The following is a 16,472-nucleotide window of genomic DNA, read 5'->3' as shown; positions in this document are numbered from 1 at the left end:
TTTGAAATCTCTTGCACGCATTACAGTTGTGGCGTTTATTAATATTTATAATCATCTATGAAACAATTTTCTTAACACTATATATAACACATGTTAGCGCCAGCTGCATTTATGGCAAGAACACTTTTTAGAACTACAACTTCGTAAATATATATATAATACACAATTAAATGATAACTGATTTACACAGCAATAAATTATTATTTGAAAAATTTAAACGAACCATTGATTTTGAGCGAAATACTCAACTCTTTATAAAAAAAAATTAAGATGTTAAAACTTGCTTTTCTGTTCATGTGCAATTCACTTTTAACCATTTATCAAAGAACGAAATTATTATTTTTTTTTTGTATTTTCTTATGTTTTGTTTTACCGTTTAAATATTTCAGCTGGTTTTAAAATAATTTTAAACAACTTTTAATTAATTCATATGAAAACTTTAGTTTTTGAAATACACCAAACAAATATAAAGTCATCAGTTGAAGCATAAAGCCGATTTAATGTAATACGAGACAAATAATTTTCGTTATTATTTGCAATAAATATATACACAGTTAGGTTGTACAAAAATATTGAGTAATTTAAGCAATTACGTAAATAAACATTAAACACAAAAAAACATTGCAATTCTGCGATAACTAAATAACCAAAATAACCACTCAAAGCACGTAGGCAGTGTTTAAAAGCGTTTAACGAACAAATATTTTCAGTTTTCTAATATTAGTTCTGTAACTACTGCTAATAACAATGCGCGAAAAGAACTATTTATTTCGGCTTTCAATAAAAGTGTTTAAGTTCACGAATGGCTGGCACGTTATATGTGTAGTATAAATTTTCATATGGGAATTGAAAGGGATTGGCGAAGCTCAGCTTTAATAGGCCACCTTCCAATGCTTCTAAGTACTTGGTATCCTATAAAAGAGGAAGTGTGAATTATTTATGCTTATTAACAAATTATTTATGTGGGAAAATCTTACATCCAAAATTATATGCCTTATTCTCGTGCCGGCAACCATCATTAGCACTGGCAAATTATCACGTGCACGTTGCTTGTCAACTTGCTTTCTTTGCAGCAAGTCTATCGTCTTATAGATCAACTCTTCTGTTAACTGATCACAATGCATCACATTAATATACTTTAGCTTTGGACAGCCGTCCAACAACACCAACACCGCTTCATTAGTAACTGAGCGACAGTACCTTAAACTCACTGTTTCCAAGTGTTGTAATGCACAAATATATCGCAAACATGTAGCATCTATATATTTACTACAATCGCAACCGAATACTTTTAAATTCTTAAATTGTGACAAAGGTCGCATACCGTCATCAACAATGAGTCTGGGCGAAAAAATACGCAAACACTCCAATTGCTCACCCTTTTGGTCAGCTAAACGGTTGAGTAATAAATTAAATGATTGTGTTCTAAACATTTCGGCAGACAATTCCAAATCAACTAGTCGTGGCAACCGTGCTATATCGTAGTATTCAAAGCTTTGATTACACGATATATTGAGTTTTTCTAAATTTACGCAATTGACTGGCAGCGCTGAAATAGCCACATCAGTGAGCGCATCGCACCATTGTAGTGTTAGCTTTTTGAGGTCCTTAAGCGATGTGCAAATTTCCACAAAGAAGTCATCCTGTATGCCACATTCAACAAAAGTCAGTTCTTTTAGGCATTTTAGTTTACTTAAATAGCGTCCTTTAGAGTATAAAGATTAGAAATTAATTATTGACAACAAATATTTTGCCACTTACCCGTTATGTCTTCTTCACCCTCTAGTCTCAAAATCTCTAAGGTTGCCAATTCCGATACACTTTTCATTGCATTGTCGTCCAGCGAACACTTTTGCAAATGCAAACTATTTAAGTGTTTCATATTCATAAGTAATTTGCGTAAACATTTGGATTTTATTTTTGTCATTCCAAAATAAATTCGTCGTACATTTGGACAATTTTTATTTACTTGCGTTACATATTCATTACGTTCCTGATCATTATAGGGTAGATTAACAAGTTCCTCTAAGTAATTACCAGCCATTTCAAAAAATCGTCTTATCTCACGCGTACTCATATCATTAAGATCGTATTTTCGCAATATTTTGCAATGCCTTTGGCAGTAATATTGAAATACACTACGCAAACGTGGGCAAACCGTTGCCAAACGCACCTGTTCCACCAAATTTAGTTGCTTGAAGATTTCCAGCAAGCAATCATCGTTCAGCATTAAAAGGCTGGCTTTTGTGACTTCTCCATCTCTATTATGTTGAGACATTTTCCCTGCTAAACGTACACAGCACACTCAGAAATTTTTAAAACAAATTGACCGGCATTTGTGGCAAATAAATTTCATCAGCTGTGTGACCACAGCTGTTTTTAGAACTACGCAAAATTCGATTGCAAAGGTCTATTATGGGAGCTGCGGAAGTCGATAACAGTTTTTGGGACATCATGTGCGAGATATAAAAACCGATTGAGGGAAAGCGATGTAGCCTTGTTATAACTTTTCCTTTTAAGTTTGAACCGATTTGGCAGATTTTTACAAAAACGAACTAAATTAGTGGAACCTGAATAAATCTGCGGAAGGCCGTAATAAATCATTTGAATATCAATACTGTTTATTCATTACACATTCGATTTCCTCGAGCACTTTATCGAAACTATCGATAACTCAAGTCAACACATGTTCACTTTCACAACACAACAGCTGACTAGGTAATAGTTAAGTTAATAGACGAAAAAGGGTAGATCGTTTTAAACGAAATTTGTTGAAATTTAATATTTGTAGTGTTGTTATAATTTTATAAACAAAGGACAATTATTAATATAGTAAAGAGTATTACAAGCAACACGTGTAACTTAAAACATGGCCGATTCAACAATTATTAACACAGAAAATCATCTAGAGAGTAGCGATAGTAATGGAGAAACCCATAGCGGTAGCATAACATCTGTGTCAAACACAAGTGCGGTAATGATAGCATCACTAAAAGCACCAGAAATTCTCGAAGAATATGGACCAAATTTAAAATTATTGGATTGCAATTCACAAGTGGCAGAGCTTTTAACAATAATCCGTGACAAGTAAGTTTTGCCTAAATATTTGTGTTCTGAAACTTACCAAGTATTTTTGTCCCCGCAGAAACACTACGCGCAGTGACTTTAAATTTTACGCCGATCGTCTCATACGTTTAGTAATTGAAGAATCTCTTAATCAACTACCGTATTCCGATTGTCGCGTGGAGACGCCTACAGGTGCAACTTACGATGGACTGAAATACCAAGCTGGCAATTGTGGTGTGTCTATTATACGCTCTGGCGAAGCAATGGAGCAAGGACTACGTGATTGCTGTCGTTCTATACGTATTGGCAAAATATTAGTTGAGTCTGATGCGGACACGCATGAAGCACGTGTCGTTTATGCTCGGTTTCCGGACGACATTGCTAGCCGACAAGTGCTGCTGATGTATCCGATTATGTCAACTGGTAATACCGTTCTGCAAGTGAGTAAAGGAAATAATATTTGAAACATATTTTTATATATGTACATATGTATATATTTGTGTAATGTATTTGCATATACGCAGGCTGTGAATGTACTTAAAGAGCACGGCGTTCCCGAAAGCTGCATTATACTGTCGAATCTTTTCTGTACCCCAGTCGCTGCTAAAACCGTAGTAGGTGCTTTTCCGAAACTTAAAATTCTCACGTCTGAGTTGCATCCTGTGGCACCTAATCATTTTGGGCAAAAATACTTTGGTACTGATTAACATGGAAGCATATGTTTAGATTATCTAAGTTTTACACTACATACAAAAAGATATATATTATAAAGGATATATAGCTATTTAAATTGTTCTATATGTTTTTCCAAACCACAAATTAGCAACGATGTACTTAAAGGTCGTTAACATCTACGCGATTTCTGTGTACAAATTTCAAAATTTAGATATATAAATTTTTCCGTAGTTTTTAAATATGCAATATTTTAAAATTTTTCTATTCAAAATTATAACTAATTTGATAAATATAAATTTATTTATTGATTTGTTAATTTAAGTATATTATGTATAATTTCCGAGGAAAGCAGCTCACCTAGATATTTCAAATTTAAACTAACATTTGTTTCAATGTTTTCCATTGTTCATTTATCATAGTATTTAGAATAAATAAAAACAAAATGAACCAAGCCTTATTTTAATTTGATATATTGACAATTGTTATTTTTAATTTTATTTGTTATCAGGACTTAAAAGTAAAGTACAATACATACGAATTACAAAAATGGAGATATAAAATTGTGTAAGTTAACATAATTAAAATAATTGGCGCAGCAGAAACTTAACAGCAAAACAAAAGTGATGTCAAACTACATTAGGAAGCCATTTTATAATTAACTACGGTGTCAACTTTATGTAAACCAGTCGAGAAGGAGCGCAGCTGAACAGCTTGCGCATTTTGTATAAAAACTGCTCCGGTCTCGTCCCACTTTTCAGGAATCTCACAATTTTGCAATGTATACAGCATTACATCAAAAGTGCAAATACAATCGAGCAACGGTAAATAGCTGACAGTGGCGGATATTTGTCGCATAACATCGCGTATTTCATTTTGTATACGTTTCAGTTCCTTACTCGAAGTGAGTTTTGTAGCATCGCCCGTCTCGCCATCACCCAATTCGGCCTGCATTTTGAAGTCCCAACACTCCAAAACTTCTTTAGTATGCGCATTTGTGATCACCATCGAAATTTTCTCTATCATATTTTTCGCAAGCCAATCTGCAAGGAAATTTAGCAGTCATAATGTGTACTCAGTATGATTTATTTTGTGAGAATAATATTACCTTCCGTTTGCTGTAAGACATTTGACAAAAACTCTTCAATCTTTTTATCTTTCGACATTAGAATTGTTATGCCATATTGCTGTGTATTCTCAAAAGTTTCGGGTGGATAAATACCACGTTGAAATAAAATTGAATTAATACCATATTCTGAAATGAAAACCAATACCGTTTACCAAAGAGTTTATTGTTTTTGGCACAATGATTTTGAGTTGGCGCCATGGTCACAGCTGCCCAAGCGTTTACACTTCACTTACTTAAATATTCAACAATAATTTGTGCGGAGCCACGTAGAGTGATGCAGTTTTTGGTACTTTGAGTTGTAGACATAGTTATATTAAACAATAACGCAGACAAATAAATCAAATTTAGAAAGCACAAGAAGTTAAATTAAACGATTGAATGTAACAAAAGAAAATTCAAGTGTTCAGGGTTGTTAAATACCACCTAATTTTCTTTTTATAGTGCAGAGTTTCCAACAGTAAAATAAATCTGGTTGAACAAGGTTTTCGCAAGCTATTTTCATCAAATCAATTCAAGATTTTTATTTAAATAAGTTTATTTATTTAAATGTTTAAAAATTATGTAAGAAATAATATTTTAAAGAAGGAAAAAAGTATTTATTTGCTAAAGATTTCTTCTAGTTTCATTTATATGTTTCACATTTCAGCAAGCCATATTAAATATATATTGGCATTCATTTACGGTTTTTAATGTTAACTTATTTTTGTAAATATGTTTAGCCGTGAGAACTTATTTAATAACAAAAACTTTAAATAAAAAAAGTAAATAAAATAGATTGCAAACATTCTGTGTTGGGCCACATGCTGATATCGGAATTTAGAGATCGCAGCACTGTTTACTTGACTCAAATTTCAATGTTGCCGCTTTTAACTGTTTTCCCTTGTTTCCGAATCTGGAAGTCGGTGCAAAACGAATATTTACTGTTTGCCTTGTAATCTGGCATTCGCCGCTGTTCTCCTCGTTCGTTCGGTTTTCATAGCTCTAAGCAGAAGAGAGTTTATATGTGAGGTGGTGTATTATTTAGCAAATAAAAATTGGCTATTACAAATAAAAAAATATCGACAAAGTGAAGTGTAGGTGTGATAATAAAAATTACAACGTAGTTTGGTGCTTGTGCAACATATGTACATGAATTTTAAGAGTGGATATTACCTGGTTTCCTGAGTCATTAAACCCATAAGAAATATCTTTATGAAAGCACGGAAAGAAAGTCAATGAAATCAATGAAGTGCAATAAATGGGCAAATCCACTGTATAAAAAATAAATATATATCGCTAAAGCTACAAGTATTTATTGGCATATGCGTATGTTTTCATCTGTGCAAATATAAATTTGTGAGTGAAAATGTGTAATAATTGTTTAAAAATATACTGCTATACCATAATATTTGCTGTGTGAATTTAAGAGAAATCGAAATGTAAAACTTTTTAACCTTCACATACTTTGGAAGTCGATTTTTTTTTTATTTGGCCCTATGCCACATATTTGCTGGTAGCGGCGCATTTCTTTTCTGCTTTACAAATTAGCAGCGTAACAAAACAAAGCTATATGTATGTATATGTATGTGTATAATAAACAACATACTTAAATTATTTCTTTGCAAAGCGTTTTAGGAATCTTCGAAATTCGGAAACGATAAAGAGACAAAAAAAAATTGTTGCATTCGTTTTTGCTTGACGTTTAAGCTGTTTTGTTGTGTTCTTTAATTTGTTTTCAATCCATTTACACATATCCTTCCATTTTGTATACTCTTTGATATCTGTTCTCATATCTTTGTTTTTTTTTTCTGGCGTATCCGCTTTGTATCTTTGCGTTGTAAAAGGAAAGCGAATATGTAGCGATTGCAGCAATCCACGCCCGTACCTTGAATCATAGTTTTTATTTACATGCATTTTGTTTGACTTGCATACATACTGACAGTTTTTTTAAGAGAGCGTGCGTATGTCAGATTTAATATATTGCTGATGTGATTGCTGTGAAAATAACTTCCAAAAGTGATATTTCATCTTAAAGTATACGAGTATCTAATTTTAGCATCAAGAAAATATATTTAGGCAGAGCAAAAACAACTATACGCAATACTAAAAAACTAACAAAGTTATTTATATGTTTACATATGTAGCGTAATACGTGACCTTTACGTATTATATGTAAGTACGAAATACTTTAAATCGATCATTAAAAAGTGTAATTTTATGAGAAACCTCATAAGTGAGCTGTACTAATTCAAATAACAAATATGCATTGCGACAATACGAAAACATCATCAGAAATCGAACATGTGGATTGGAGTACTGGCACCGGCTCTGGTCACCACTACGCTAACGTCAGGTGAGTTGGAAATTAATAAGTTGTAATATAATAAACACATTCTAGCCGAACACTCTATTACAACTGGTTCTAAGTGAAGGGAAACATTCTCATTGCTCCAACTTTAATTATAAAAATGTGCTGCATCAACAACTGGAAAATTTTTATTTTTTTCTCCTTTGATATATGTATTATCGGTTGTGTACTTGTTTTCCTTGCTGCACTTCGCTGAGGTTCTTCCTACTGGTACCGATTTTGTGTTATTATATGACTGTGTATTTTCACAAGACAAAGTGTCACTTGTTTCAAAGTTAAAAATTAATCCGTTATTAATTTTTGCTAATAGCTGTGTAGTAAATGGTGAAAACATTGCAAAACACATGTTGTTAATTGAGAAATAATATTCCATACTACTGGAAATTACAGTATTTTCAGTTTTAAAAGAGTTTTTAAACACAATTGTGTACGCTATATTGAACACATGCATATTCATACACAGATAGTATAATATACAGCAATGGACCATTTAGTATATCATTAGACTAATTTCAACTAATTGGAAACGTGTTTACTTTTTATTATTAAGGCAAGACTCAATGCAAAAACATTTAGTTATTTCTTTCTTTCTTTCTAATTAATTCAATATTGCATAGAAGAATTCTTAAGAAGCGAGTAAATACAAAGAGGGTGACATGCTATAACAACTGAAAAAAGGCATTATCTAATTTCACCTGCAATTAAAAATGCCTTTGTTTATATAAAATCAGCAAATACAAACGAGCCTATGTACATATGTATGTACATACATGCATATGTATATATGTACATATATTATTATGTAAGTATGTACATATACCTTACAGTGCGCGATATCAATCCATGTTTGAACCCACCAACCGAAATTTATTTTTTTCTCTCTTTTTTTTGCCACTCAAGATAAAGTTCCGTTATTGCAACAGGTTTTTTGAAAATACATATGTATGTATGTACTCGCTTATGCAAGTTTGTAAATTTAATCAGTGCTTAATGTTGACATCGGTAATTTTGCCAACGTTCGCGTTAAAATTTTTATTAATTACTGTTACTTTGTGTGCTCCATTACTTGGAAAGTAGCGTTAAACAAGCAAGCACTTATTTGCAAAAGTATTGGTTATTGTTAATGCAATTACCGCAAAGTGATACCCATTTGTATATATGTATGTACATACATATATTACTAAAATTGTTTATTTAATATTAAAAAGACTCCTCCTTTATTATTTATGTTGCTTATAGATTTGTTTGCCTTATGAGCCAACATTTTTTCTGTTTTTAATATCGTTATTAATATGTACATATGTATGTATGTATAGTATATTAATATGTCCCGGATTTCCAACTCTTACGGTCTATATAAAAGAAAATGAAGCGCTCTCTGATTACAATAAATGACGTTAAACATATTTACTTATTAAAACAGTGCGGTTTGTATGGCAGCTAAGTATATGCTATAGTGGTTTTATATCGGCGACTTATTGGGAGAAAAGAACGTGTATAAAATTTCAAATATACATATGTACATAAGTATATCACACATTTTGGCAGAACTAAATTGACTTAGCTCGTCACGATGATCAATTATAGTGGTTTATATTATAGTATGTTTTATAGAGTCATCAACATTTTCTTCGAAGTCTTACAAACGTTGTGGCAAACTTAATTATTCCTGTTCAGGGTATAAATATGTATATCTACATTTGTTCGTATATGTCTATTTTTCAGGTTGTTTTTTTACAAAGAATTGTGCATAGTATATATGTATGTCATTGTATATTTAAGAAAAAAAAAATCACATATTGTTTTTGTTTTTAGAAAGTAATCATACTAATTAGTGATTACTCACAATCATTAGAAGTTAAACTGAAAGATGACGAGGCTCACAAAGCTTTCTTTGTTGTGTTTACATAATTTACAATAAATCCAAATGTAACTGTGACCACCCTTTTATTTCTGTTGATACATATGTACATATATGTATGTATAATTTTAATTGTTAACTCACTAATCAATTACCATCTTTTTAAAGTAACTTTATTTTTGTAGACACCGTTTTTTTTATGAAATTAGTCAAAAAATTTATAAATTCATACATTTGAATTTTATACCAATATTTCGAGTTACCTATTTTTCGAAGTGTGAGCAAACAGAAGTCTATTGAATAAACTAGAAATGCGACTGTTAATTGACAAACATAAAAAGGTGTGTATGTAGATCCATATGTATCAGTGCATATCTATATATCATATGTGTATATAAATAAGTTTGTAATTGTATATAGTACTCAACCGACCACTTTGATTAGAGCCAGCAGCGGCAGCTGTTTATATTACCAATTCTAATGAAGTTATACAAATCGATACCTACCTAAGCGCACCTACCTACCCATACAAATATGCACATTCTTATGAAGAATAACAAAATTGCGATAAAACAAGTATACCTAGAACAAAACAGTGCGCCAAATAATAAAAAAGTCAATGTATACACATAAAATATGTATTGTTATTAATATTTGTTTTCATTGACACTGGTAAATGAGGTGATTTAAAACCACTTTTTCTGCGTTTATTTAATAATATGGTCACATATAAGTTTATGTACATAAAAGCGGGGTTCACCAATTATAAATAGTTTTAAATTTATATTCAGCCTTTACTGGAAGTTTATTGCTTCGAACGCAGCTGACATGACCATGAAAACCATAAACAATATTTTATGATATTTTTTGCCTCAAATTGCAAGGAACTAAATTCTTCAGAAATGTGTCAGCAATAATGAACACAAGCTAATCAACATTGTTCTAAAGTTATGACTAAATTTTGGATTTTAATTTATTATCTCTACCCAAAATCCTGCAAAATTAATCGGTATTATTATAGCTTTCAACATTATCCGTATCGTAATTAAAACAAACAAAAATTTTGCTTTGTAATTACTATTGTGTGTTTTTCTCTTATTTGTTTTATAGTTTTGTGTCGTGTTAATGTGTTAACGAAATCGACTTATCGGTTAGTTGACATTTACCGATAAGTTTTTTGTTTACAATTCTGATTATAATAATGTTAGCGTAAAAACTCTTGGTTTGTTAGACAATTTTTAAAAAATTTAATAATAACAAATTATAAAATTACAAAAAAAATGTTTACTTCAAACAAACCACGCTCTAATTTATATTGTAAAATTGTAACCTAATAATTTAAAATCTCAGTTGAATATACATTTTACTTAAAACCCTAGTATGGAAATGAAGATCACATCCTGTTGAAAGGTTGCTAATTGAAGTAGATATACTTTGCATACAATTACGATAATGCAGTATCAATTAATTAACTTCCTCACACTTTGCCCGGCTAATCATTTTGCAAATTGCATGAGAAACAGAACGCAGCTGGAACACAATTCTCAGGCAACAAAAATCTATAACTCAATTCCTTATAGGTGTAATTTACATATTTATTTACATATGAGTGCATAAAATAACACAAGTTGACATAATAGAGTAATTAATCTAAGCAATTTTTTTATTTTTGTTTACACTACTGTAATGATTGGTATTAATATTGAGGCTCAACTGCAAGCCATTATTGCAATCAGCTGTGTATTTAGATCAAGGAAATTTGACAGCTAATGGATAAATATTTATTAAGGGGCACACCTAGTGTGTAATTAATCATAAAAAGAGAGGAAATTGTCTTTATTTTTGATATATCTTATATCATAAAAAATTCTTGACTAAAAGCCGTCTAAAGGCTAGCCGCTCAGTTCAAAAAGTTCCTTCTATATTTGAATTTGTTTTGTATAAAATGACCTACCAGTTTTTTGATCTGATCTAGAATCGAGTTTTAGCAGACCAAAAACCACAAAAATGTTGGGTTAAATTCATCTTTCTTTAGAGATCTCCCTTAGAAACGTTAACCAGCTCTGATTTTATTCGCTTTTAAAAGCTTTAATGCCATATTAATTAATTCTGCAAGCATGCCTTATTTACACGTGCAAAAATTTACATTCTGCTTAGTGTCAGTTAATATTAATGACATTAAATTCATACATCTTAAACTATGTCAAACCAGTTTGACTAATAGGAGTCATAAGCTTTTAAACCCGTTCAATTAGCACTGATCTCATGTTAGCTTTATTGTTGATAGTTGTCAATACACTCAGTAATCTGACACAAACGTCATATATCAACGTAGATCTAATAAAATGCAAATCTAAAAGTCATAATAACACGACGTCGTTGTCATTAGCGCTCTAGTCTAACATGCATATTACAGTTAGAGGAGTTCCTAAGTACCCGTTACAATGCCAGTAATTAACTTTCATTAGTAATGAACTGCAATAAAGCTTAAAGTGTGATTTTCTCAAGATTATTCGTCATTATCGACGTTTATTTATGCGATCGTTAATTAAAATAGAACGTTAAAAGCACGAAATTCGGACGCACTGGATACTAATAGTGGTAGAAAGAGTGCCTTTGTATAATTATAAGTAGTTTTCAAGGAATTCAAATTCATGGTTTCCTTTCAAGTAGGTATTACCTACATTATCGATTATTAAGTGCTTTGCTCATGCACTTTTTGCGGGAGTTAATTGATGTGAAGTAATAATAATTAAGGTTAGAAAACTGGTTTTATTTGTAATATTTAATGCATATATACACCCCCTTTTAATTATATATAGTATACATATGTAAATGAAATCTAAAGAGAAATAAATATTGCGAAAATATTGTGACATGCCTAACCATATTCGCTTACAGCTTGTCTCAGACTTTCTGCTGGTGTGTACACCTCATTGCATATGTAATAGATCTACAACAGTTCCGTGTTCATATTTCTTTAGAAACAAGTTTCTGGATATGATTCACCAGAGCTAACCAGACTGCTGACAATATTGTAATTTCAGTTTTTGTTTGAGAAATTTCCTGAGAGGAAGCTAGATGTTTTAGGTATATAATAAAATATAATTACTAACTAAGTATGAGCAAGTAGATCGGAAGTACACAAAATTCCTATTGGCACTCCATAGAAGAGATTGTAGGAACATGATCCGATTACTAACATGTCACTGTCTACTGGAGACACACGTCCGCAGAATCAGGCTGACTGATCGAGAAGACTGCAGGAAATGTCTAGAGATGTTCAGAATGGAGCAATTCTGATATTGCAAATTACCAAAACTGGTCTTATTGTCCTACCAGATTAACCCAACCTAAATATGAGCAAGCATATCATCTGATCAAAATTGACCCGGACTGACAAAAACAAACTAAATATTTACGTGTTTTAATGCAAATATTTATTATTGCTTTCAAAGTAGGCTAATTTTGAGCCAATACGAGTACAAGAAGACAACGTGTAATTCAAATCCCTACACTTGAAATATGGTAAGCCAAAGTGAGAAAGCTCTTCAGTGCCTTCAGCGAATGATTTTTAATGGACTCATAACACTCTCCCCGAAACGGATTTTCAGTTTCGAAATCAGTAAAAACTCAGTTTGACGTTTTTTTTGACGAGTTAAGTACTTGAACGAAAGTTTTCCTTTCGTGTTTGGCCGAAAAGTCAGTCACAATCACGCTAGAATGTGACGAGACATTATCGTTATGAACGATCCATGCATTCTCTGGGCGCAAGTATGATTCTTTACTAAATTTTTTCAATTGAAAAAGTTGTGCTCAAGAAGAGTATAAGCTCAACTTAAAATTGAGTGGTGAAGGAGAAACATTTGTAAATAGTACATATTTCTTTATTATAGTAAATAAAGTATTATAGTTGTTGTAGATGCAGAAAACATTCCACAAATAATTTCGTAGAATGATGCTGAGTTGACAGTATTTAGACGGATAAAAAGCCGGTACCATTTCGGTCACATAGACCCAGCTGTCTTGATTGTTATAAAACTCTCTACGGTTGTATGATGTATGTATGTATAGGTATACTATGTATTTAATTCACTTTGCATTTAGACAACAAACTTTTGACCTAATTTAATTTTAGATTTAAATCATATACATACCTAATATAAATATTTTCGAACTTCCGGTTGACTTTATTCCACACACACCAAAGGCTTTGATCCTGCGAGAGTATAAATTCGGTTACACCCGGACTTACTTGTTGTATTATATACATACATATGTATATGTACATTCGGATGTTCGACACTGACTTTTAACATTAACGATTAACATTAGAAAAAGTAATTTCCAGTATTCAAATTTTTTTGTTTCGCCATTTATCGACTGAGTATAGTCACTATCTGATCAAATTTGACCCGGACTGACCAAAAACAAAAGTACATTTTTGCGTACGTTTCCTTCATGAAATTTGGCACAGATTAGTATCCAAGGTAGTTCTACATTCTACGAACATTTTGCTCATATCGGTACACTATAGCTTAGAGCTGTCATCCAAATTGGCCGATCAAATTCAAAATAAAAAACTTTTTATGCCCTTTTCTGCCATAAAAAATCCACCTGTGAAGGGTATTGTAGCTTCGGTGAAGGCAAAGTTAACATTTTTCTTGTTTTCATGGTAAAAATCGCCAGATAAACTTGGCTATCCAACCTCACATGTACTGAGAAAATAGTTGTAAAAATCTAGAAAAACTTTTACTGATTCAATTTGTGAGCGCAGTTCAAATGGACCAGTCCGCCTGATTTGATCAGCTGGTATTTGAGCTCACAGTTACAGGCTTGAATTACTGATATTGAGTTAGGGCAGCTAGTAGCAACACCAACACTAATGTATACGATTAATAGGTTACAAATATGTGTGTACTAACATGTATAAATGCATTTATAAGTATTCCGTATTGATAATGCTTCTATTTAATTCATGTCAGCTAAAAATAGCAAGTGCATGCAAAATACATACATACACATACATATCTAAAGGCGAGGAAGTAAATGCACATGTGCATGCAATATTGTATGTATGTATGTATGTATACGAAATAATCACTTTACTTTGAAAAACAAAAAAAAAATGAAATGGGATTACAAACGCGTCGCGAGTTCTGTTTACAAACTGAATTAATAAGGTCTGTGATAATGCATGGCATTTTGCTCCTTCATTTATTTGCTTTGTCTTGTTATTATTTTTGCGGTTATCAATATTCCTGTTTAGATATAAGAAATTTTTGATTTCCTTTGTCGTTATGGGGGTTTTAACGTTAATTCAATTTGAGAATACATACATATATTTGTTGTTATTGCTTTAAGTGACATCATAAATTCTGGGATTTTATCAATTTCATGGTTTCGTGTGTACATTTTTACATATACATACATACATATAACTATACATGTTCATATAAGGGGTAATCATTTCGAGGTTTCTTAATTTTTTAAAGATAAAACACATAAGCTTCCAAGTTAATGGGGAATATTTATTATCGTTCGAAAGCACATTCTTTGGCATTTATGTTTTGAAGAGCATCTCTTTCAAATGTTGGCCGCGCCCACATCACAGATGGTCCATCCGTTCAGTTCAATTTTCGATGACTCTCTAGACATTTCGACTGATAACTGGCGAATAACACGCGTGATGTTTTGCTTCAAGGTCTGAATCGAAGCGGGATTGTCCGCATAGATTTTAGACTTTACATATCCCCATAGAAAAAAGTCTAACGGTGTAATGCCACACGATCTTTGTGGCCAAACGACCGGCTCAAAACATGAAATTATCTGCTCACCGAAGTGTTCTCCCCATAAATCCATTGATTGTTGCGATGTGTGGAAAGTGGCTCCGTCTTGTTGAAACGAGCTTCAATTTCAGGCAACAAATAGTCGGTTATCATGGCGTCATTGACGGTTACGTTCTCGCCGACATCATTTTTGAAGAAATATGGACCATGTGATTCCACCAGCCGACAAACCACAACAAACCGTTGTTTTTTCTTGATGAAATGACAGCTTTTGAATCTCTTCAGGTTGCACTTCGACCCAAATGCGGTTTTAATATTTGTGGTCAAGAGAACTCGGTTCTTCGGGCAGCTTCTAGAAATTGATTGCCTTTAGCAACTGAGCTGTGCAAATTTTCAAGCCAATTAATCATCAGCTGCAGCCTCATTTAAATGAATATCGTGCTAATTAGATGCAAAATTATTTGTTATTAAGGAAGGAGTTAAGGTTCCAATTTGAGTACGCCAGGCGCCCATCACTTAATGCATTAGTTCCACCTCAGCGGTTAGTAGCTTGAAAGTTTATTAAAATACATATATGTATGTAAGTTAAACAAATGAATATTCAGTTGGCAAGCTGTTGTGAAGCTGTTAATATATTTTATTTTATTGTGGTGCCAGCTGATTTATCTACTATTCTCATTTTTAAGTAACATAAATAATTGAACTTGCAATTAAAAAGCCGTCACGTTTTTTAGAATTATGAAATATGTGTTATAAAGTTACTATTTGACTTTCTAAGAAAAACTACTAACTACGCCTGCACCGAAGCTATAATACCCTTCACAAATAGAAAAGTTTCAAAAAATAGAATAGAAAATTTTGGCCGATCAGTTTATATGACAGCTATATGCTATAGTGGTTCGATTTTAACATTTTTTTTTACATATTGTAGAGTTGCCCTGGACAATAATCTATGGTAAATTTCATGAAGATATGGTCAACTAAACATTTTTTTCATACAAGAACTGGATTTTGAACGGACAGTTTGTATGGCAGCTATATGCCATAGTGTCCGATCTAAATGATTTGTTCCGATTTTGTTCCTTTGCCTTGAATAATAATCTATGCCAAATTTCGGCAAGATATCTTGTTAAATAAAAAAGTTCTTCATACAAGAACTTGATACTGATCGTCAAGTTTATATGACAGCCATATGCTGTAGTGTTCCGATATAGGCGATTCCGTTAAATAAGCAGCTTTTGGAGATGAAAAGAACGTGTGCAAAAATTCAAATCGATATCTCAAAAAATGAGTGACTATTTCGCGTATATACAAAGAAATAGAAGGCATGTCTAAATCGACTCCGCTTGCCACGCTGAGCAATACCTATATACATACATATACTCTTTAGAGGGTTTCCAACCTTTCCTTCTGACTGCTTCGTGGCAACCTAATATACTCTGTTCAGGCTATAATAAACTTTTCTCATTCTTTACAATTCATTTCTTAAATTTGCCAATTATTGTGAGCGCGTTGCCAACCTACTTATAACAGCAATAGCATAATAAATATCAATAAATTAATCAGTTTGTATCTGGTTCACAAAGTTATTAGGTTTATTGCTATGCA

At 32.2% G+C, this 16,472-nt stretch overlaps 4 protein-coding genes across 14 annotated transcripts in view; 2 read left to right on the top strand and 2 right to left on the bottom strand.

The window, feature by feature from the left end:
* LOC126760966 (F-box/LRR-repeat protein 2-like) lies at positions 1-2,414 on the bottom strand. Its single transcript, XM_050476811.1, has 3 exons — positions 1,762-2,414; positions 978-1,705; positions 1-912 (listed from the first exon to the last, which is right to left on the bottom strand). Exons 1-3 carry the CDS (start codon positions 2,276-2,278, stop codon positions 778-780), a joined length of 1,380 nt encoding a protein of 459 aa, XP_050332768.1. The 5' UTR covers positions 2,279-2,414; the 3' UTR covers positions 1-777.
* A 296-nt stretch (positions 2,415-2,710) lies between these two features.
* Positions 2,711-4,211, top strand: LOC126760974 (uracil phosphoribosyltransferase homolog). Its single transcript, XM_050476825.1, has 3 exons — positions 2,711-3,087; positions 3,146-3,506; positions 3,591-4,211. The coding sequence occupies exons 1-3, from the start codon at positions 2,870-2,872 to the stop codon at positions 3,771-3,773; spliced, it is 762 nt and encodes a 253-aa protein (XP_050332782.1). The 5' UTR covers positions 2,711-2,869; the 3' UTR covers positions 3,774-4,211.
* Positions 4,212-4,279: 68 nt separating this feature from the next.
* On the bottom strand, positions 4,280-5,213 carry LOC126760977 (mitotic spindle assembly checkpoint protein MAD2A). The gene is made up of 3 exons (XM_050476828.1): positions 5,101-5,213; positions 4,847-4,993; positions 4,280-4,781 (listed from the first exon to the last, which is right to left on the bottom strand). The coding sequence occupies exons 1-3, from the start codon at positions 5,171-5,173 to the stop codon at positions 4,378-4,380; spliced, it is 624 nt and encodes a 207-aa protein (XP_050332785.1). The 5' UTR covers positions 5,174-5,213; the 3' UTR covers positions 4,280-4,377.
* Positions 5,214-5,794: 581 nt separating this feature from the next.
* Positions 5,795-16,472, top strand: part of LOC126760961 (uncharacterized) — a 28,951-nt gene continuing 18,273 nt past the window's right edge. The window contains exons 1-2 of one of the 11 annotated variants that reach the window (XM_050476794.1): positions 5,795-5,875; positions 6,903-7,199. In XM_050476794.1, the coding sequence (XP_050332751.1) occupies positions 7,108-7,199 (92 nt within the window). In that variant the 5' untranslated portion in view covers positions 5,795-5,875; positions 6,903-7,107. The other 10 variants (XM_050476795.1, XM_050476790.1, XM_050476793.1 and 7 more) reach the window with 10 other exon arrangements.

This window comes from Bactrocera neohumeralis, chromosome 6 (genome assembly GCF_024586455.1).
Source record: "Bactrocera neohumeralis isolate Rockhampton chromosome 6, APGP_CSIRO_Bneo_wtdbg2-racon-allhic-juicebox.fasta_v2, whole genome shotgun sequence".
Classification (NCBI taxonomy): Eukaryota; Metazoa; Arthropoda; class Insecta; order Diptera; family Tephritidae; genus Bactrocera; species Bactrocera neohumeralis.
The sequence above is the reverse complement of the archived record's forward strand: the minus strand, read 5'-3'. Positions and strand labels throughout refer to the sequence as shown.

What these genes read in the sequence shown, in the direction of transcription:
- LOC126760977 (XM_050476828.1), bottom strand. Translation starts at nt 5,173, where the DNA reads ATGTCTACAACTCAAAGTACCAAAAACTGCATCACTCTACGTGGCTCC. An exon ending in AATTATTGTTGAATATTTAA is followed by an intron (nt 4,994 to 5,100) that starts GTAAGTGAAGTG and finishes TTTTCATTTCAG; the next exon opens with AATATGGTATTAATTCAATT. An exon ending in TGTCTTACAGCAAACGGAAG is followed by an intron (nt 4,782 to 4,846) that starts GTAATATTATTC and finishes ATTTCCTTGCAG; the next exon opens with ATTGGCTTGCGAAAAATATG.
- LOC126760974 (XM_050476825.1), top strand. Translation starts at nt 2,870, where the DNA reads ATGGCCGATTCAACAATTATTAACACAGAAAATCATCTAGAGAGTAGC. An exon ending in TTAACAATAATCCGTGACAA is followed by an intron (nt 3,088 to 3,145) that starts GTAAGTTTTGCC and finishes TTGTCCCCGCAG; the next exon opens with AAACACTACGCGCAGTGACT. An exon ending in CTGGTAATACCGTTCTGCAA is followed by an intron (nt 3,507 to 3,590) that starts GTGAGTAAAGGA and finishes GCATATACGCAG; the next exon opens with GCTGTGAATGTACTTAAAGA.
- LOC126760966 (XM_050476811.1), bottom strand. Translation starts at nt 2,278, where the DNA reads ATGTCTCAACATAATAGAGATGGAGAAGTCACAAAAGCCAGCCTTTTA. An exon ending in GGGTGAAGAAGACATAACGG is followed by an intron (nt 1,706 to 1,761) that starts GTAAGTGGCAAA and finishes TATACTCTAAAG; the next exon opens with GACGCTATTTAAGTAAACTA. An exon ending in TAAGGCATATAATTTTGGAT is followed by an intron (nt 913 to 977) that starts GTAAGATTTTCC and finishes CCTCTTTTATAG; the next exon opens with GATACCAAGTACTTAGAAGC.